We start from the raw sequence: 22,587 nt of genomic DNA, 5'->3' as shown, positions 1-22,587 counted from the left end.
TTGAATCTAATATCATATTAATATTAATGAGTACTATCTTCAAACCAATTGATAATTAGAAAAGTGTGACTCATATATATAATAAATTATAATTTTTTTGTTAAGTCACTTAAACATGTGATTCTTAACCATCAATAAGGCTCTGTATGTAACATTTTTATCTTTTTATTTCTTATTTTTAATAATTTTTTAAAAACATAAACGTTTGGTAATTGTTTTTGTTTCTCATTTTTCATTTAAAATGATATGCTTATTATTTTATTTGTATTTAATAATTGTGGAGATTGGAGATTGAATCATCCACATTTAAAATAGTGGTAAATATATCTCATCTATTGATTTATGTTTTATAATTTCATTTGAGATTTGAATTCTCACCCCAATTATATATATATATATATATCCAAACCAACCTCGTTGGGATTATTTTTTTTAATTTATAAAACCAAGTTAATTATATTTATGGTAGAATGAGGGTTGTCTTATTGTAGAAATTCCTAATTCCCATCCAGAACATTCCAATCTTTGTATCTAAAAAATGATGGAACTTTCAACCTTTACTTTATTATAATGCCAATAAAGCTGTCACACGTCCCAACCCCATCATTGCCATTCTTTTAGTGCCAACCAGAACCTCAAATTATAATTTAAAAAAAAAAAAAAAAAACTTCGATTTAGAATATTCAATTTCAATCTCAATCTCCCTCTAGTTTTAAATATTTCTCCTCATGGCTTATATTCCCCTATTAGATGCATGAAACATTTTCTATTTAAGTAGAATTAGTAATTTCTATTTGATTTACTTTTAAACTAAGTGAAAAAATTTATTAAAAAAAAAACTAAGTAGTAATCATTTTAGTGATACAACGACGATATGTGAAGTTTAACCAAACTATAGAGGTTAAATCAAAATTTTTAAAATTATAAATACTCAATTAAAAATATGCCTAAATTACTAATCATTTAAGCTGCAAATTCAAGTATAACTCAACAAATAAAGTTTACTTTTCTGCTAAGGAACAATGCTAGGCACCATTATCCCTGCTAAAATTTTGACAAAGCTATTTGGTTTTTTATGTCCTCTTTCTTATCAAAATTTGAATTATGATCAAGAAGAGAGAATTGCTCGGTGATCAAGTATGTTTTTTTCTTTTTTTAGTACGACATGTGGGGGTGAGATTCGAACTTATAACCTTTGGAGATATATGTCAATTACCGAGTTATGTTCGCTTTAGCAGTGATCAAGTATGGTTCTTCACTAAAGTTAAAGTATTTTATTCTTAACGAAAAATAGATAAAACTTTCGCTAAGGTTAATTTTTTTTTTATTCTTAACGAAAAATAGATAAAACTTAGATGTTTACCCATAAGTAGATATCTTCCTACTTAACATCGTTAAAAATTTGACCACTAATTATTTTATTTTCTCTTTTACTATGCATTCCTCTCTTTTAGTTATCGTATAATTTTGAAGATAAAAAATAGTTATGAACTTAAATGGTATCTCCTTGGAGACGAAGTTTAACCTTCAAAATTTATACTCTAAGATAAAAAATAGTTATGAACTTAAATGGTATCTCCTTGGAGACGAAGTTTAACCTTCAAAATTTATACTCTGAATTTGTTGTAGTGAACAAAAATACTCATCAATAAGCATAAGTTTTATTGAAAATATATATAATTACTAAAAAGTAAATATTAAATAATAAAGCGAACCAATGAGAAGGAGCGAGGGCGGTTTGGTCGGCACCGCGCCAATTCTCTCTCTCCGATCGTTTTCAACCACGACCACAAATATTTCATGTAAAAAAAGAAAAAGAAAATCATAAATTTATTGCAAAACGACGTGGTTTGGGTGTTATATAAACCCCATAATCCTAAGCTCCGGCACCGGCAGAGAAAACCAAAGTGTGAATAAAAAAAAAAGGAAAAATGGTGAAGTTGGCTTTGGGCTCACCCGGTGATTCTTTCAGCGTGGCTTCTCTGAAAGCATATCTGTCTGAGTTCATCGCCACCCTCCTCTTCGTCTTCGCCGGCGTCGGCTCCGCCATCGCCTACGGCAAGCTGACGTCGGACGCGGCGTTGGATCCGCCGGGTCTGGTGGCGGTGGCGGTGGCTCATGCATTCGCGCTCTTCGTCGGAGTGTCTATGGCGGCCAACATCTCCGGTGGCCACCTCAACCCGGCGGTGACTTTCGGGTTGGCCATCGGCGGCAACATCACCATCTTGACCGGCCTCTTCTACTGGATTGCCCAGTCACTTGGCTCCATTGTCGCCTGCCTCCTCCTCCAATTTGTTACCAACGGCAAGGTATAAACTCTTTTTTTTATTTATTATCATCCAAAATTGAAGGAAGATTTAGATGAAAACGATAACAACTAGAAAATAATTTTGATAGGATTGCAGTCATAATATGTACACTAATTTCTACCAAATTAACACAACTTTAAAATCAAAGCGTGCAGATCAAAATAAATTCAATTCATGAATATATTAAAAAATTTTGTCAAAAATTATTGGATTTGTGTAAGAAAATTTGGTTTAGTTAAAAAAAAAGATGTTGTAAATTAATTAATTAAAATGTTATCAAACAAAATAAATTAATTAATTAAAACGTTAAATAATTAATTCAGTAATATTCAAATAATTAATCTAAACAGGAATAAAACATTTTTAATTAAAATTTGTAAAAATGAGTAATAATAATAATATTACTTATGATTATATTTTTTTTATAAACAAGTGAGATAAATTTGTTTCATTTTGGAGTTGTTAAGTACTAAAAAATAAAAAAAATAAAAAATTGGAGTTGGTAATTGGCAGTTTAACACTTGAACTTAAAAAAAAAATGGTTGCAATGGGTAGTCACGACTCTTAAAAATTTGTGAATGTATATTTATGAAAAAAGACTAATTACGAAAATTTGTCATTTTTGTTAAAGTCAATTGGATATATCACTATTTAAAAAATACTACTAATAATTGATTGACTTTCATAAGACTAACATTTTTTCGTTTAAATCTTTCTTTTTTCTTTTAAATTTTTGTCCGTATTTTATTTTTAATTTCGTTTCTAGCTTTTTAAGTATTTGAATTTAATTAATTTTATATTTTAGTTTATTAAGTTCTTTTTTACATAAAAAACTATTTGTGTCATTGTCCTTATTTTTTATGAATCCTTTAACAAAAATCTAAATATATGTATTAATGTTAAAAACTTGACCTACTAAATAATTTTAAAATATTTATATACATTTAGATATCTTATTGATAAAAGTAATAATGAACCAAAAAATGAGTCGAATTTATTTTTCTTAAAATGTGATAATATCTAAAATGATTATCATGGGAAGAAATTTATCGAGTAGAATTAAATATTTAAAAATATAAGGAGATTTAATAATAAAAACGAACATGAAACTTAATTTTCTTTTTTAACAATATATACTTTTTTTTATCCTTAATTTTTGGATTTGGATTTAGCCTTTTTGAGAATAAAACATTAGTATATTAAACGAAGCATTTCAAATTCTAGTTTTCTATTTATAAAAAATATGCTTTTTTCACAAATTTTTTTATTAGGAATCCTTTAACAAAAGGCTAAATTTAAATTTTATTATCGGTCAAAAATAAAATCGTCAGTTTTACTACCGCTACTTACACATACATATTCTTTTATCTTTATATCAAATTTTCAAACCCAAAAGAAGTGGTGCTTCATTCATATATTAATACTTAATTACCTTTCTAATCTCTCATTAATTCTAAAATTTAAAACAGTTCTCTTCTCTCTTGTTTTTCTATAGTTATTTTTTAAAGTGAAATTTCTTAAAAAAGAAAAAAAAAATTACTAGAATTTAAAAAATGAGCCGCCGTATTGTGCAGAGTATTCCGACCCACGGCGTGGCGGCGGGACTGGGAGCCATTGAAGGTCTGGTGTTCGAGATAATAATCACCTTCGGTCTGGTGTACACAGTTTACGCTACAGCCGCAGACCCCAAAAAGGGCTCTCTCGGAATTATCGCCCCCATTGCTATTGGGTTCGTCGTCGGTGCCAACATCCTCGCTGCAGGCCCATTTAGCGGTGGGTCCATGAACCCGGCCCGCTCCTTCGGCCCAGCTGTTGTGGGAGGAGACTTCTCTCAGATTTGGATCTACTGGCTCGGCCCACTTCTTGGAGGTGGGCTTGCTGGCCTTATTTATGGATACGTCTTGATCGGCTCTTATGACTCCGTTCCCGTCTCTGCGGATTATGCTTAAAACTGAAATCTCTCTCTGTTTTTTTTTTTAATATTTGTGTGGTGCTTTTTCTTTTTTCCCTTTGTTTTTGATGATGGAAAAAAATGTAATTTGCTTTCTACTTTTTTTAATTGGTCTCCTTTGCCTGTTGAGCTCGTTCCTTTGTTAGGTCTGTGTTTATTTTCAATAAAAAAAAATTGTAAATTAATATTTGCCTACTTATTCGATTCTAGTATTTTTCTATAAATGTTGCCGATGCCAACACACTTTTTCTTTGGCTACAATTGGGAAATATTCTTAACTTAAAAAAGTAAACCTCCGCATTTCGTTAGTATGAAACATTTTGGGTGGAATTTAAAAATAAAACGATGCATTAGCTAATATTATATAGGGGGAGAGGAAAGGAGGTAATTCAGCATGACTATATTTTTTTTAATTAAAATTTGACAATCAACCAAGACCTAGTTGATTTTAATTTACATATTTATTTATTATAAGATCAAAATGAGGTTGTGATCAGATGAAAAATGGGGATTTTAATCTTCTCTTTCAAATTAAGTTATTTATATTTGTTTATCTAAATATTTAAAATGATCAAATTAAGCAAATTGCCCGTCTAGCTCAGTTGGTAGAGCGCAAGGCTCTTAACCTTGTGGTCGTGGGTTCGAGCCCCACGGTGGGCGTCTTTTCTTTTATTTTCTTTTGTTTTTTTTTTCAATTTTCTCTCCTCTTTTATTATTATTATTTTTTGGTCATTTCCAACTCCTGAACTCAACAAATCGTTGGCATACCTTTCTGATAAGGTTAGCCAAATTTATGGGTTCTGTCTATCATCTTCCATTCAAAATGATTGAGGACCAAAATATAACAAAATTGTTGAAGAAATACTAATCAATATTTGCCTTTTTTTTGGTTATTTAAAAATTAATACGATTTTTGAGTATTACATTCCAATAAATAAGGAGAGAAGGTTTTGAATCTGCAACGGACAAAATGAGGCATTACTCTTTGACTACTTGAACTCTACTTAGATAAACTTTTTAAAATCTGATGTTGAATTCACATTGAAAGGAAACGACACATCAAAATCAATATGAAATATGATAAAAATATTTTTGTTATTAGAAAATAGATAAAGATTAATTGTCAAATAAATTACCGTGCTTCCACATTAAAGTTCAAAATACTTCTTTAAATACTTCTTTATAAAGATGCTAACCAGAAGAGATAATATGTTTAGAGTTTTGTTTTAGAAACTTATTTATATAAATGTCTAAATTTTTACACTTTTAGATTCTAGAGGTAGGATTTTATTTTATTTCCAAATTTACCCTTAATTATTGCATTTACATTTATTATAGTTATTTGTTTTTTTTTGAAATATAAAAGATTTAATTCCATAAATGATTGTATAATAATCCTTTAATTATTGTGGGCCCCATATTAATTTTCAATTCAAATCCCTTAATTCACACCTTCAACACCTCAATTTACTCATTTAGAAAAGATTGATTTTCTTTATTTACCAATATTATTAATTAAAAAATATTCAAATCTTAATTATTGTGGGCACAACATTTTCTAATCATCATCATTTCTTCGCTTGGCTGGTACGGTTCTTCTTTATATCCATTCTTTGAGTTTTAGTTTTTTATTTGATTGCTTGAATATTTCATCAGATACAGTTCATTCATACTCATATTGCTTCAATATTTGCATTGTCGTTCACATTGTTTTATTGTGTTGTTTGAGTGCAAGGTTTGTTTTAATGAAATCAATTTTATGAGGTTTAGATGCTGATTAATTTGGCAAGGTCTTATTTCTACTGTGTTTGAGGTCATCTATGGCTCCCGCTGGTTTTCAAATGTCTAATTATTATTATTTTTGTGTTATTTATCCTTTAACAGAAGATAATTAACGGGAAGCACGTGTTGATTGACGTCAATATTCAAAGGAGAAGAAAAACACAGTTTATCCATACATCGAAGAAAATATGGATATGAATGAATGCTATTTTCTTTTTTTAAATTACAGTTTAGCTATTTCTATACATGGGTATAAATTATGTTCATGTTGTTTCGTTACTATAACATATATTCTACTTGTACTTTTAAAATCTACTATTAACATTATGTATAAATGCCTTTTAAGTAAGATATAATTTTTACCCACGTAAGTAAATGTACTTTTATCACTATATCCATAAAATTATATAAGACAATGTAGTAAGTATAGCATATTGAATATACAATATATTCACTATAACATAGACTAAACTTTTCGAGATATAAAATTTATCCAGATATAATCTAAATCTTATATAAACTTCGATATCTTACAACTTTCTCCTTTAGTTATTGCTGTAATTCAAACTAGTTAATACTTAAAGCTAGATAGGTACCATAAGACACTTTTAGTATGTATGCAGTATGTAAATATTGTAGACATTATGTAAATCACCATCAGTATATATCACTATCATTATATATCCACCAGGATAATATTGTAGGCCGCCAAGATGTAAATCATTATCAGTATATATCCACAAAATAATAGAAACATCATAAAGCCAAGATGTAAATCACTAACGGTATATATTCACCAATATAATACTGTAGGCAGTATATATCCACCAGATTTTTAGTTTTAAATCACCATCAGTATATATTTGGATATATAAAACTTGAGTTATAATATATATCCTAATCTAATCACTAATATATTCTCACATATATAGTATTTCAAACAAATGAAATCAGAAATTGAAACTTATCAGATTGAGTGCAAACCCTTCAAATTGGAGATGAACTGCTCTGGCGACTGAGAAAAATGGAGGACGTCAGTCGGCGACAAATGCAGGCAGAAATTATCTGAGAATAGGAATCGACAGAATGAAATGCTCTTGCTAAGGCGGCCGAAGATGAAATACTCTTGTGAAGGCGGCCGGAGATGAAATAATCTGCAACAAAGAAAAGCGGAACCACCGGAGAGGAAGGGAGACATCGACGACGGTCGGAGGAAGGAAAAAAGGCGAGGAAGAAGAACGGAAGTTTCGAAAATTTGGAGGTTTAGGATTTTTTCAATTTTGGAAAGTGTAAATTTTAAGGAATTTAATGGATTTAGCCCATTTTAAGGGATTTCCCCTAGTTTACTAATTATATATTTCAATAATTATTTAATATTGATATGAATCTTATAGATATATCAGTAATTTGTGTTATGACCATCTAATTAGTGATTGTTTCATGACAAAAACGTAAATTCTATACTTTTTCATTCTTGTACGTAATCATGATTCCTAAATACACTTGATTCCTAAATACACTATATGTACTCATCCCTACAAGAAAAAGTAGTTAATGGAAGAGGATTTTCCAGCATAGGGATAAGATTATAATTATTGGATGACAGAAAAAGAAAGGAAATTTGATGTTTAATGTCCAAAAACATGAAATGTCATGTCAAAATTTGGCATTCTACGTTACACCTTCTAGTGTTTGGAATTCTTGATATATATCCACCAACAACCTAATTATTTACAAAACAAAAACTTCCAATCTCAACAAAAATGTTGTTTTGTTCATTATACAAAATGGGATCATCTAATGAATCTTAATTTGGTCAAATTTCATGATTTGTAATTGGATAATTGATTCTACGTTATAAATTGGTTGAATTTAGATGTAAAACTTAACATTTCATTTCGAGTCAAATTCATATTTGTAATTAGAATTGAAATTCACTATGTTTTGCATACTTAACATTTGATTTGAAAATTTAACATCTTGTTTTGATAAATATTTTCTCTTTAGTCAACCTTTCTTTCTTAATATTTTTCCAAAAAAAAAAAAAACCTTCTTTCTTAATAAATTTGTCTACTAATGTTTCCTTTAGTCTCTACTCTCTAGTACTTTTTAAAAATACTTTTCATGTTTTTGTCAATTTTAAAAAATAACAAATAAATTTTCAATTTTCAATTTTCAATATGATTTTAAAATTGTTTGAAGCACGTCATTGTTATTTATAAATGTGATATTTTTAAAAATAAAACATAAGAAATATATACTCCTAATTAATTAGTATGAATGAAAGAATTTGTACCTATATCTTTGAGATGTAAATTATGTCTTGATGAGTTGAGTTATGTTCATGTAAATAAAATAAAATAGTAAGTAGTTTTATTTTAAAGTATAAAGAAAATATTAGAAAATAATAAATGAGTAAAATGTCATAATTTAATTATTTTTTTTAAGTAGAAGGCATTAGTTTTACTATTTTATTCTTATTTATATTATGTTTTTAGAAATTAATTTTATATTATATGAAAAAAAATATAATTAAAAAAAATTATATGAACAAATTTTTTCATGCAAAATTTAATTCAAGACGTACTATGTACTATGTTATGTGAATGTAAACTATACATTAAATTTCTTTTGTGATTCCCTTTATATATAATGTTATGCCTAATTTTATATTTTTTTTGTCTTATTTTAAATATATATGTGAACTTTACTTAAAAAAAAAAAGAAGAAGACTACATTCCATCAATTATAATATAATTTATATTACAATTATAATTTAAAGTTAGTTATAAATAAATAAATTATAAAATATATCACAGAAATAATGTAATATAATATCATTAAGAAGGACATAAAAAAAATATTTTTGACTTAAACTTTTACCTCCTACATCCTATACCTACCTTATTTGATTACTATCAACTAAAATTGGATTGAAAAAGATAAAATCATAATATATAAATCACCATTCTAAATTTACAAAATTATTACATTCTTCCTTTCGAGAGAAAAGAAAAATAAATGAATAAATAAATAAAATATTAAAAGGAATGAGTAGCTACTTTTTTTTTAATTTTTAATGGTGGCACGGATTAACCTATCATTCATATCTTCATCATCTCAATCCCTCTCATCGTCTTCTCCTCGACCAAATCGCTCTCGTCTACCACCACACACTAGGCGCCAACTGAGATTTCAGTCCCACGCAACTTTCACTGTTTCTAGAATTTATCATATGAAGGAGGATTCGACCTTATCGAGGTTCATCGATGATTTTGTAGAAGTTGATATCACGGCGAAGTGGGTGGATAAGTTGCGGTGCTTGTAATCTTTGCTAAAAGGATCGTCGCATAATGGACCTTCATCAAAATTAAGATAACACTTTGAGAAAGATTGTAGTAGAACATAGATTGACAATTACGACAACTCTTATTGAATTGGGGGATGAGAGACTTTCTATTGGATTAACTCTACGATGACTCATCTTAGACTTATAAGCTTCAAGAATTATATACAAAAGAAGAAAGAGAGGAAGAGAAAACCTTTCAAGTTCCATAATCAATAGGTAGATGATGACCTTTGAAGACAGGGAAGGAAGAAAAACACTTCAAATTTCATAAATAAAAACTCAATTAAATAGATGATAAAACTTTTTATATTTTAATATTTTAAATGCAAAATTAAGTTAAATAAAATTTTAAAAGACGAAAAGAAATAGAAGAGATAAAAAAAGATTATTTGGGTAGGTTAATTTGAATAAGAAATTTGGATGGGTAGATTGAGAGAGAGAGTTTGTCAAGGGAGAGAGAATGAATTTGACAAAAGTAGAATAAGTTTTTTAGGGAGAGAATGAATTTGTGAAGTGCTATAAAGTATTAAAAAAAAAAAGGTGAACAGACAAATGGGGGGAGTGGCGTGGGAGTGGGAGAGAAAAGAAGAGAACATGAAAGATAAATTTATATTTGAACGATAAATTTGTTTATAAAATAATAGTGAGAATATTTAAATTAAAAGGACAAACTTGAGAAAAGTTAATTGAGTTATTTTGTAGTACTTATATATGATTTTTCCTTTCATTATGATGAGTCATTAAGTTATCCCTTTGCAAAATAAAAAGAGAGTCATTAAGTTATCAATTTTCAAATAAAAACAAAAGAGCAATAATTTCTAAAAAGAAAGGTAACATGAAACTTGAAAGCAAATATTATATATATATATATTTTAAATCCTTATCTTTAATTCACAATTTTCAAATTCAATGAAGACAATTATGAAGAGAGTTATATTATTTAATTGTGGTTTTGAAATATTGATTTCTTTTTCTTGTATTAGGCATGATATATAGACTTTTATTTTATATATTATAATATTTTGATATAAAATTTTCTTACCAACTTAAATTTACCTCTCTCTCAAGTCTAAACTAATTTTGGTGTGTGAAAATATTTCTTATGAGAGAGAAATGCTAAGGTAGAGATTGACCAAGTCCAAGTCTTGGAGAGGTTGGGTCAAATATTCCAAAACTTCAAAGCGAAGTTGTAACATTTTCAATGATATTGGTCCCAAAAAAAAAAAAAAAACAGATAACTTTCAATGATATTTGAAAAATAAATATATTGTGGTTTCTCCTAATGTAACAAACTAATTGACTATATTTCACTTTTGATGAGTTAGATCATATTTTCAACAAATGGCTTTACTCAACATCATTTTTCAACAAATAATAATAATAATAGTAATAAATAAAAAATGAAAAAAAAATCATTTTGGGGTTAACAATTAAATGTCATCTCTATCAATATTCATCCTAACCACGTCCTTCAACTGAGCTCTGATACCATATCAATATTTATGAGGTTTCATCTCAAAATCAACTGACAATGAGAGGAATAGCCCACTCATATTATAAACATTTATTAGGTCTCTTATCTTTTCAACGTGGGAACGTTTTTTATAAATTGAAGATTTGAATCTCACCTTCACATTTGTAATGTTATTTCTAAAATAAAAACTATAAACTATATTTTTTAGTACAACAATATGTGAGAGAATAGATTCGAACTCACGACCTTTTAGTCGAAGATAAGTGTCTCAACCAGTTGAGTTTTACATTCAAACCCCTAATCATACAATACGTAATACCTATTTTCGTGATTATTATTATTATTGTTTATTGAATCTATTTTCATTAATATTCAACCCCTAATCAATAATGTATATATCGTACATATGTTTATATACACATCATTTATTGCATTCAATGCAATTCAGAAACTAATTCTGACAATTATTTTTCTTCCCTAAATTTGACATTTTCCAAATTATCATTGATTGCATTGAATGTACACATCTTGTTATTTATTTTGAACATGCACAACGTTAATACAATAATTGAAATCTATTTTCTTTTTGACAAAAATTATTAAAATAAGAGAGTTTCCATTCATTTGAACCCAATCAAAATAGTATCACTCGATCAGTACTTTGGATTATCAAATTTTTTAACACCCTAATTTAAATAAATGAAACAGTTAGATTCCTTTTAAGAAAAAAATAATAATAAAAGTTGTTCCAAAAAAAAAATATATTGTAAATGACATAGGTAGGAAAAAGATAAAATAAGATAGAAAAAAAAAAAGAAACATGATAATGTATTTAAAAAATAGAAAAATGATGGACAGCCTAAATACTATTTAATCCCATGAAATTCAATAGAGTAATGTTGTCATTTTCGATTCATTCTCATTTCGATTTCTCTCCCCAAAACACCTCTTTAAAGAATGAGTCAGGGACAATCCGACACCATTATTTGGAGCTGTGTAGGTTCTGTGTCGCTGTCGACTTTCCAACTTCCACCAAGAATAAGATTAGGTAGCAGTAGATAAATTGGAACATTGTTTTATTTATTTATTTTTCTTTTTTAAAATTCAGTTTTGATTTTCTGAAACGACATTAAAAGGTATAGTACATTGATGTCGGCTTGCTAAGATTCTACTATGGTTTTCTTTTTTCTTCCTTTTTAAACCCTATTGCATTTGTCGTCCAAAAAGGGCCCCCCTCCCCTCTCCAATTTCTTCTCAAATATCTTTTCCATCCCTTCTCGATAATCTTCCCTCCTTGATTTCATAGTTTGCTAATACTTTTATTTCTCCTCTTTTAAGAACGGTAAGACTCTCGGTCGAGATTACCTCTTTTCTCTTCCTTTGTAATGTCAAATTAATATATGTTTGTTTAGAAATCGATATTTAAATTAACTAAGATCAAATTAGCTTATGTTAAATAGAGCGGAGAATAAAATAATTTTGTGTATTTCAATTGGTAACTTTCACCTTCCTATAAATAGGGAGAAGATCAATTATATTATCACGTGGGAACAGTGACTCTCCTTCCAAGGGCACATACCATTTGTTTATTGGTCCATTGGAGGCAAATAATTCTTTAAGGTAGGTCTTTTAGGTGTTGCACTGTATAAGTGTCTATTTCTTTCTTTATAAATATCTTTGGTGTACTCTCATATTCTCTCATTCTCTCATTCTTATTCATTCACAAACATTCACAAAGATCAGACAATACACATTATTATAAGGTAGATAAATTCTAGCAGCTTTCTAACTAAAAATCAACAATAACAGTAAAATTGATATTAGTCACTGTGTTGATCAGTTCAGACAATAAACTCCGATAATAGGGATCCACCTAGTGCAAGCCATACAATGATTTTGGAAAAAAAAAAAACAAATGAATATCTCATCCAATTCAAATTCGAATCCTCTCTTTAATACAATAATAGTGTTTTGCAAGATAAAAATATCTACTGGTTCCACGTAGAATATCTAAAAAGATAAACTTGGAAGATTACGAATCCATATAGGGAATATATACATTTTACGGAAAGGAAAAAAAAAAAAAGAAAAGGAAACAATTGAAAAGGAAATGCAAGGTAACCGTCCAAACCGGTCATTGTTGTTCATGCCGGGATGGGATGGTCTTTTGTTTGGCCTTTCCATTCATTTCTGTAATTTTACCGACAGCTCCACTTTCTCGCGCTTTTTTAAGAGCTCCACAAGGATGGCACAACCGTTTGTCTATATATATATATATTTTTTTTTTCATTTCATTATTATTATTATTTTAAGTTGGAAACAAATGTGTCTAATTTTATTTTTTTTATGAGAGAGATAAAATTTTCATTTATTAAACTTTCTTTTTTAAAGATGAAAAAATACAGATGATTTTTGAGTGATTTTTTCTTGGATGAGTAGCAAGAGTTTGAAACAATGTTTTTTTAGCTAGTAATGTTAGGACTTAGTCAAATAAAATCCCAATTTATTTGGGACTCTTTTCTTTATAACACGAACTTAACTAGTTAGAAGTCTGTTAGGAGTAAAGTCCTTACTTATCATAATTTATGTTTTGTTGTATGGCTATTTAATAGCCTGTTTGCTTTCCATTCAACATAACTCAAAATTCCTTCCATAATCTTTCTCTTTATTTTAAATACTTTACTGTTAATCTCATCATTTGGTATCAGAGCATCGCAAGGGCTTAGTAAAAGCAGCCGTCTTCTAAGGATTTAGGCAAACGACAATGACTACAGAGGGTGCTTTTGTTCAACCAGCAGTGTCGATGTTCGACGGTTACTACAATCATTGGGTGATGCTTATCTTCAATCGAAGGAGTATTGGGATATGGTGGAAAATAGAAGTTCTGCAGCAGAATGTGTCACTTTAACTGAGGTGCAAAAGAAAGAGTAGAAGTTAATGGATCTCAAAGCTAAAAACTATATTTTTTAGGCTTTAGACCGTTCGATCTTGGAAATAGTTATTAACAAATATACGTCAAAGAGTATCTGGGACTCGATGAAGTAGAAGTATGTAGGAACAACACGAGTAAAGCGTGCTCATCTGTAGGTTTTGCGAAAGGAGTTTGAAATTGCTCATATGAAGGAAGGAGAATCTGTGAACGAGTACCTTGCCCATGTTCTTGTCATCACCAACAAGATGAAAGTCAATGGTGAAGATATGAAGGATGTTGCTGTTGTGGAAAAGATCATAAGGTTAATGACACCAAAGTTTAATTATGGTGTGTGTTCCATTGAAGAATCGAAGGATACGAGTGTGTTGTCAATTGATGATTTGCATAGTAGCTTGCTCATGTATGAACAACGCATGAATAATACTGTCCATGAAGAACATGCTCTGAAGGTGACTCATGGAAGCCAATCTTCTGGCAGAGGAAGAGGGCGTGGAAATTTTGGAGGTAGATGACATGGAAGAAGCAAGCAAAGTATTGATAAAGCAACTGTAGAATGATATGATTGTCACAAACTTGGACATTTTTAGTGGTAATGTAAGAAAGGAATGAAAAATTTTGCAGAGAGTCCAGCGAAGAGTGATGAGCACGTGTTGTTGATGGCTTATGTTAAAGAAAATGAGCAGCAAAAAATAGATATGGGTTTCTCGACTCTGGCTGCAATAACCACATGTGTGGAAAAAAGAAAAAAGAGTATTTTTCCGAGCTTGATGTAGACTTCTCTGATTCTATGAAGCTGGGAAATAATTCTAACATGATGGTTAAAGGGGAAAGGTAACATCAGGCTGGATATTAATGGTGTTATTAACATCATCTCAGAAGTTTTTTATGTTCTAGAATTGAAAAACAATTTGTTGAGTCTGGGATAGCTGCAAGAGAAGGGGTTGACCATTTTGTTTCAGCAAGGGCAATGCAAAATATATCACCCTGACAAAGGTTTGATTATAAAATCTAATATATCTGCAAATAGGATGTTTATTTTGCTTGTTATCTCTTTGCCTGCAACATCCACTTATTTTAACATAAATGCAGAAGATGTAGCACACCTGTGACATTGCAGGTTTGAGCATTTAAGCTTTAAAGGCTTACAAATCTTGCAACAAAAAGAGATGGTGGAAGGTCTACCGCTGCTTTAGTCGCCCTCAAAGCTATCCAAAGATTGTCTTGTGGGGAAACAACATCGAGACTCATTTCCAATGAGAAGTTCTTGGAGAGCATCAGAAATTTTGCAGCTTGTTCATGCTGACATTTGCGGACCAATTAAGCCAGCCTCGAATAGCAAGAAAAGATATTTAATTACTTTTATTGATGATTTCAGCCGAAAAACATGAGTTTATTTTTTGGTTGAAAAATCACAAGCGTTTACTATTTTCAAAAGCTTCAAGATACATGTTGAAAAAGCAACATATGCCTCTAAAAAGGCTATGTACGGATCGTGATGGAGAGTTTATATCTCGAGAATTCAACAATTTTTGCAATGAGTATGTAGTGGAAAGACAATTAAGAGCTGCATATTCTCTGCAACAAAATGGTGTAGCAGAACGAGAATCAAACCATCATGAATTTGGTTCGTAGCATGTTATCTGAAAATATAGTACCCAAAACTTTCTGGCCAGAAGCAGTAAATTGGGACGTGCATGTCTTAAACCATAGTCCAACACTAGAGGACAAAACACCAGAAGAAGCTTGGAGCGGACAAAACACCAGAAGAAGCTTGGAGCAGATACAAGCCATCAATTCAACACTTCAGAATTTTTGGTTCTATTTCCTATGCTCACGTACCTGATAACTCGAGATCTAAACTAGATGATAAAGACTTGAAATGTGTTCTAGTCGGAATCAACGAAGAATCAAAGGCATATAGGCTTCACGATCCTATCTTACAAAGGATCGTAATAAGTAGAGATGTGGTTTTCGAAGAAAGTGAAGAATGGGAATGGGGCAAGCAACATGAGTCATAGATTATATGTGAGCTGGAATGTGAAGATGATGAAAAAGTTGTCATTGAAGAATCTCATACAGAAGACATTTCTAATGCACAAGCTGAGAAATCTCATGCTGATACAGAACCAGAGGGGTCTCTTGCTACTAATCAAGAGACTGTTCTAAGTCATGTGGAAGGGAAGATCAATAAGCAATTAGTTTGGCTAAGAGATTACATATTCGATGAAGGTTTGTCTGATGAAGAGGTTGTGTTTTACTCAGCAGTCTTTGCCATGTATACTGTTGATGCTGATCCACTTAATTTTGAAGAAGTTGTGAAGAGTGCAAGATGGAGAAATGCCATGGATGTTGAGATTGAGGCGATTGAGAAAAATGACACATGAGAATTAAATGATCGACCAAAATGAGCTAAAACAGTTGGAGTAAAGTGGGTCTATAAGACTAAACTTAATGAAAAGGGAAAAATTGACAAGTTTAAAGCAAGGCGGGTAGTGAAAGGATATTCTCAGAAATATGGTGTTAATTACACATAAGTATTTGCTCTGGTAGCTTGTATGGAGACTGTGCGATTGGTGATTGCCTTTGCAGCACAAAAAGGGTGGGCTATATATCAATGAGATGTGAAGTCTGATTTTTTACATGAAGAACTGGTTGAGGATGTCTTTGTTGAGCAGCCTTATGATTACATTCGAAAAGGAGAAGAGGAAAAGGTGTACAAGTTAACAAAAGCTCTTTATGGGCTTAAATAAGCTCCACATGCTTGGTATAGTTGTATTGAAGCATATTTCATCAAGGAAGGTATTAAAAAATGTGAGTATGAGCATACCATTTTTGTTAAAAGAAACAAAGAAGATAGTATGCTCATTGTAAGTTTATACGTTGATGACCTTCTATTTGCGGAAAATGATAAGTTAATGTTTGCTGAGTTTAAGAATTCGATGATGCTTGAGTTGACATGACCGATCTCGGTAAAATGAAGTATTTTTTTGGTCTTGAAGTTTTGCAGAAATCTAGTGGAATCTTTCTTTGTCAAAGAAAGTATGTTGAGGAGGTGTTGCAGCGTTTTGGGATGGATCAAAGCAACTCAGTTCAAACTCCATATGTTCCTGGGTTCAAGGATTTGCAAGGATGAAGAAGGTACAAAGGTGGATAAAACAAATTTCATGCAAATAGTGGGTTGTCTCATGTATCTCACCTCAACTTGTCCATATATAGTGTTTGTTGTCGGTCTTTTAAGCAGGTATGTGGAGAATCCTACTCGGCTTCATTTACAATTAACAAAACGGGTGCTCAGGTATTTACATGAAACAACTCAGTTTGGAATTTTCTAAAAGAAGGGAGGAAGCAATGAACTTATAGCATATACTGATAGTGATTATGCTAGTGACCGGATGATAGAAAAAGTACAACTGGAAATGTCTTCCTTTTTGGCTCTGGAGCTGTATCATGGTGTTCTAAGAAACAACCAATGGTAAGTTTGTCAATTACAGAAGCAAAATTCATCGCTGTGGTATTATGTTCCTGTCAAGCTATTTGGTTAAAAAGGTTGCTCATGACACTTGATCAAACATAGCAAGAGTCAATAACTATCCAATGTGAATGCAGTTCTACAGTCAAGTTATCAAGCAATCTAGTCATACATGGGCATAACAAGCATATAGATGTTCGTTTTCACTTTCTTTGAGAGCTTGCACATGCATAAGTGATAAAACTGATTCATTGTAACACTACAAAATAGATTGCTGGTGTAATGACAAAACCTCTCAAACTTGATTTTTTCTTGAAGCTGCGAGCAATGCTTGGAGTATGTGCAGAGGGCAATATAAACTAAGTTCTTTGTGTTTAACAATTTAGGTAAGGGAGGAATTGTTAGGAATTAGTCAAATAAAATCCTAATTTATTTGGGACTGTTTGCTCTAGAATATGACTTAATTAGCTAATTAGAAGTTTGTTAGCAGTGAACCCCTTAGCTATCGTAATTTTTGTTTTGCGAATTCCATAATCTTTCTCTTTCTTTTAAATACTTTACTGTTAATCTCAACAAGTAAGACCTGTTTGGAAGTGGTTTTTTTACGGTTAAAATCATTTTCATTAATGTCAAGATTATATCTATTCTAAAATAGACATATTTTGATAACAATTCTGAAGTGATATTGAAAAAATCCAAATAATCACAAGTAATTTTTTACGAACAAATTAGTAAAAAAAATTAGTTTTTAAAATGGTTATTGTTTTAAATTTCAAATTTATCAAGAAAATGTTTATTTTTTCCTTGTAAAATTTTTATCTCTCTAACTTTATTTAATTTTAGTTTGGTTTATTCCATCTAATTTTTTCCCCTTTAAAATTTGTGTGATCTCTCTAAATGTTTAGTTCTCATATTTTATGAATTTATTTCTCTATCTAAATTTGAGGTATCACTCTCTAAAATTTCTCTCTCTAATATTTTTATTTTTCTAAAACTTCGGTCAAATTCTATTTTTAAACTTCAAATATTAATCATTCAAATCACTATTAATTATATAAAAAATTACTTTGAAATTATAACCAAACTTTAAAATAATTATATAAATCATTTTCACAAGATATGTCATTAAATTTCTGTGGCTAAAATGACTCATTCTAAAATTATTTCTAAACATGTCTTAAATTTATCGGATAAAATGAATGAAGACCCATATCAGCCTCAACATAAATCAAACATGATAAGAAAAATAAAGAGTAATACCGAACACATATATTCCTTAAAAATATTGGGGAAAAAAAAAAGAAAGAAAAATGTGACCAAATTCCCTTTTTTTTTTTTTTTCCTTTTCTTTTGCATGTAAGCTCAATAACTATGAACATGCAAGTGGCCCAATGAGTTTTGAAAATCTTCAATTATTAATGTCTATCATATAATACAACATTTAATTTGGAAATAAAATTCAAAGTTCCATACATTGGAAACTAAAAGTATTCAATCAAAAGATAATATAATACACAACACATCAATTGGTCAAAAGAACAATGAAGGCTTAAGAGAGAGAGAGAGAAAAAGACAAGGAAATGAAGGAGCCTAAGCTTTATTCTTCAATACAAATACAATAATAATAATACTATTTGGCCAAATGTCCCATTGATAAGTCATCTGGGTGTGTTCCCAATTTTCAAATGGGAAGAATCAGCTGCTTGCCCGAGTGTTAAGAAGCAGCTCCCGTCGATTCAGGGCGACGCTTTTGCATGGTGTTCATTAAATTAACATTTTCTTTTTCTCCATTTCGAGCCTTGTGAATTTCCATCTGTTTCTTTGTTTCTTTCTGATCGCTTTTTTGGGCTGAAACCCGACCTGATTTTGTGGTGGTTCAAAGCACTAGGCCATTGGAATGTGATGCTGAATCTTATTTTTGTCTGCCTGTTTCTGGGTATATAAGGTGTTTGTGAAAATGTCGCAGAGAGAATTTTCCTTGGAAGGGACGTTTTTTGTTTTGAAAAACAGGGCTCTTTGATTCTAGTCTGGTTGAAAGAGGATTTTGAGGGCTTTTTTTTGGGGGGAGTGGAGAAATGGAAAAGGGTTACTGTTCAGGTTGGAAATATGGTTCGATTCATGGGCTGAAGAATGTGGAGGAAGATGAAGAGCTGAAAATGGTGTCATCTTTGCCTTCAATTCCTCAGCCTCAGACTCCACAGGAGCCTATGGAGTTCTTGGCAAGGTCTTGGAGTCTCTCTGCTTCTGAGATTACAAAAGCTCTTGCCCAAAAGCAGAAACAACTTTACATTGAGAGGAGCCCCATCACAATTCCTGAGGCCATTGTTGCCCCACAACTCGTAAGTTTTCTTCTCATATCCATGCTAAATTATGAAAATGATGTTGAAACTACTGTTCGTCAAACTTAAAAGCTTAACCGGACAGGTTACGATAAATTTAATCTTTTATTCATATTCTTAACCCTCTTCGGTTGTGGACTTGAAATATTAATTGGGAAAGAAACAATATTACAAAGATTCAAATACAGGATCATAGGTTCCGATACCGTGTGAAACTATTATTGAACCTAAAAGCTTAAGTGGATAGGTTATGGTAAATTTAATCCTTTATTTATATTCTTAGCAGAATATAGAACATAAGCACAAAAAAATTCAAGATCATAAATGCTTTTCAGCTCTGGTTTTGTGTTTTACCAAATGTTTTTATGCTGAACGTTTGTTCTCTTTCTTTTGTACAGCCAGGAAAGATTGTGAGTTCTGTCCATGCTTGGAGGGTGGGATCATTTGGAAAATGGTTTCACTTTCACCACAAGGAGGCTGGTAATAGCATTGTCAAAAAGAAGGATAGAGCAAGAATTGAAAATGCTCGTGTCCATTCTGCATTATCTGTGGCTGCTCTTGCTGCGGCCTTGGCTGCTGTGGCAGCAGCTGAAAACCCCGGTGGCTCTGATTCTAAAATGGGCATGGCTTTGGCCTCAGCTACTGAGATTTTGGCATCTCATTGCATAGAGATGGCTGAATTTGCTGGAGCTGACCACGAGCGAGTTGGTTCAGTCATCAGATCAGCAGTTGATGTTCAGAGTTCGGGTGACCTCATGACTTTAACAGCTGCAGCTGCCACAGGTACTTGCTCTATCTTTTTGGTTCTTCAGCAGCAGTTTAAGTAGTTTTATTTTGGATGAGCAATATGGATAAACTGTCCATATTGAGTTCCTGCAAGTTGGAAGAAATGATATGAAAATGATTAAAGGCTCTTTCATTTCTTAATCATCTATCTATTGGTTTGTCTTTATCTTAATATTGTTTATTTTCTCTCGTATTTCTGTTACTAAATCAGCCTTGCGAGGAGAAGCAGCTTTCAGATCGAGATTGCCAAAGGAAGGCCGAAAGATTGCTTCTGTGAGCCCTTACGATAGGATAATGGCTCAAAATCATTGGGCTACTGCTTTTAATAGCCATATGGAGGAGCAGGAACTTCCCTGTGTAGGTGAATTACTGCAATTTACGCGAAAAGGTACGGTTTTTTTCACAAAGATTGCATCGCGCTCGCTATTAGATTATTGATTTCTACTACAACTTCCAAGTTTAGGCTTCACGTTGGGTTCGAAACATAACAAGATATGTTGAGTCAACTGATATTGCTCATGTTGTAGAGTAAATTTTGTACACAAACTGTTTGGATTCTTGCTTTTGTATTCTTCAACTTTGGCTGATTGATTTGAAAGAAAATAAATGAAAACATCTTGGGGTAGTCGAGGCAATTATTCAATGGTTTCGATCCGGTTAACTTATCTCAATCTAGAAACAGAACTTTCACAATAGACTTCTGGTTGAGCTGCTCAATCTAACCCACCTCTTGTTTTTACTAACAGGAACCCTGAGATGGAAGGAGGTCTCTGTCTACATCAACAAGAAGTCTCAGGTAAAAAATTTCAAACTTAGGCAAAGACGATTGATTTGTCTGAGAAGTCGTATAAACCATAGAACTGCTATCCAAACTCGATATATTGAATATGAGCTATGATTTCAGGTCATATCATCAATCAAAAGCAAACACGTCGGAGGGACATTTTCCAAAAAGAACAAATGTATGCATCTTACATTGCATCTTTACTTCAGTATTCTTCATCCTATTTGTCATCTAGAAAAACGACTCGTTCTACTTCTAACCATCTAGGTGAATCTGTGCTTCTGTTGGGCTCTACTAGGTGTTGTTTATGGGCTCTGCGACGAAACGTCTTCATGGCCATATGAACGAAAGAGAGACGTCTCGAGCGAGGTCTATTTCGGCCTGAAAACCGCACAAGGTCTTCTCGAGTTCAAGTGCAAGAACAAGATCCATAAGCAGAGCTGGGTTCAAGGGATCCAAAGTCTTCTTCATCGAGTTAACTGCATCTAGACGACAAGAAGGTCGCTACAGATTTTGCGTTTCAGTGATAGTATATAGACTAATTGTGCATTTGGTATAAAATAAGCATATGTAAATGAGTTATCAGTGCCAAAGTTGTGTAAACTTGAGATGAAATTTGTTGTCAGTGTGCATAAAATCTTAGTATATGTATGAGAATGTTACAGACAACTCAATTTTTAAGTATTTGCTAAACCATAATAATAGAAAGGAATGGAAATTTCTGTTAGTTTACGACTAGTTAATGTGTATATGGGTGAATGAGTTATTTGATATTATTCTTCTAAGTTCTAACAACTCTTGACTTGGTAATTTTGGTGAAGGAAAATGCAATTTTTCATGCAGGGGATTACATTTCTATTCACCTATTGACATTTTTATAATCAACAAAGTATCATCCAGATAAAGATAATATTAATATTAATGATAGTGAACTGTTTATTAAATTAAATATTTGTTTTATTTTTTTAATAAATTTTTTAAAAATATCTAATCCATCAACATCACATTTGAAACATTTTTTCTTAGGATCTAGTTGGTTCTCAATTCGGATTTTTTAATCCTCTAATCTGAATAGCGAAAATTCTGAAACAACATTTTTATGTTTTTATTATTCAGATTTTGAATTTAAAATTTGAAAATGCATAATTATATTAAAGATTGATTCAACTTTGATAAGTATATTATTTCATGTAAACTTTTTTTTTTGGTTAAAATAACATGTAACATATAATGTATTATAGCCCGTTTGAGCTAGAAATGGACAAGCTCGGAAGAAGTGTAGGTCGGAGTGAATGGAACGATCTCTCTGAGCCGTCGAAGAACCTCCCTGAGCCCTTGAAGAACCTGCAAAATAATGTTAGTACTTCGACGAGCAAGTTAGCTCTTTATTCGATCTAATTGTCTTGGTGAAA

General features: G+C 31.2%; 2 protein-coding genes and 1 non-coding gene across 3 annotated transcripts; all 3 read left to right on the top strand.

The window, feature by feature from the left end:
* Nucleotides 1-1,872: 1,872 nt before the first annotated feature.
* Nucleotides 1,873-4,455, top strand: TIP2;2 (tonoplast intrinsic protein 2;2). Its single transcript, XM_022299129.2, has 2 exons — nt 1,873-2,309; nt 3,884-4,455. The coding sequence occupies exons 1-2, from the start codon at nt 1,932-1,934 to the stop codon at nt 4,256-4,258; spliced, it is 753 nt and encodes a 250-aa protein (XP_022154821.1). The 5' UTR covers nt 1,873-1,931; the 3' UTR covers nt 4,259-4,455.
* A 392-nt stretch (nt 4,456-4,847) lies between these two features.
* On the top strand, nt 4,848-4,920 carry TRNAK-CUU (transfer RNA lysine (anticodon CUU)). The gene has a single exon. It is a non-coding gene; the product is annotated as a tRNA-Lys (tRNA).
* Nucleotides 4,921-18,793: 13,873 nt separating this feature from the next.
* Nucleotides 18,794-21,902, top strand: LOC111021955 (auxin canalization protein (DUF828)). The gene is made up of 6 exons (XM_022299091.2): nt 18,794-19,605; nt 20,004-20,388; nt 20,603-20,779; nt 21,138-21,187; nt 21,296-21,353; nt 21,474-21,902. The coding sequence occupies exons 1-6, from the start codon at nt 19,342-19,344 to the stop codon at nt 21,662-21,664; spliced, it is 1,125 nt and encodes a 374-aa protein (XP_022154783.1). The 5' UTR covers nt 18,794-19,341; the 3' UTR covers nt 21,665-21,902.
* The last annotated feature ends 685 nt before the right edge of the window (nt 21,903-22,587 follow it).

This window comes from Momordica charantia (assembly GCF_013281855.1).
Source record: "Momordica charantia cultivar OHB3-1 chromosome 6 unlocalized genomic scaffold, Mcharantia_2.0 BLBB01000006.1, whole genome shotgun sequence".
Classification (NCBI taxonomy): Eukaryota; Viridiplantae; Streptophyta; class Magnoliopsida; order Cucurbitales; family Cucurbitaceae; genus Momordica; species Momordica charantia.
The sequence above is the reverse complement of the archived record's forward strand: the minus strand, read 5'-3'. Positions and strand labels throughout refer to the sequence as shown.

Bases quoted from the DNA above. Each gene is read 5' to 3' on its own strand.
- LOC111021955 (XM_022299091.2), top strand. From the start codon at position 19,342: ATGGAAAAGGGTTACTGTTCAGGTTGGAAATATGGTTCGATTCATGGG. The intron at 20,780-21,137 runs GTACGGTTTTTT...TTTTACTAACAG, and splicing joins ACTGCAATTTACGCGAAAAG to GAACCCTGAGATGGAAGGAG. The intron at 21,188-21,295 runs GTAAAAAATTTC...CTATGATTTCAG, and splicing joins ACATCAACAAGAAGTCTCAG to GTCATATCATCAATCAAAAG.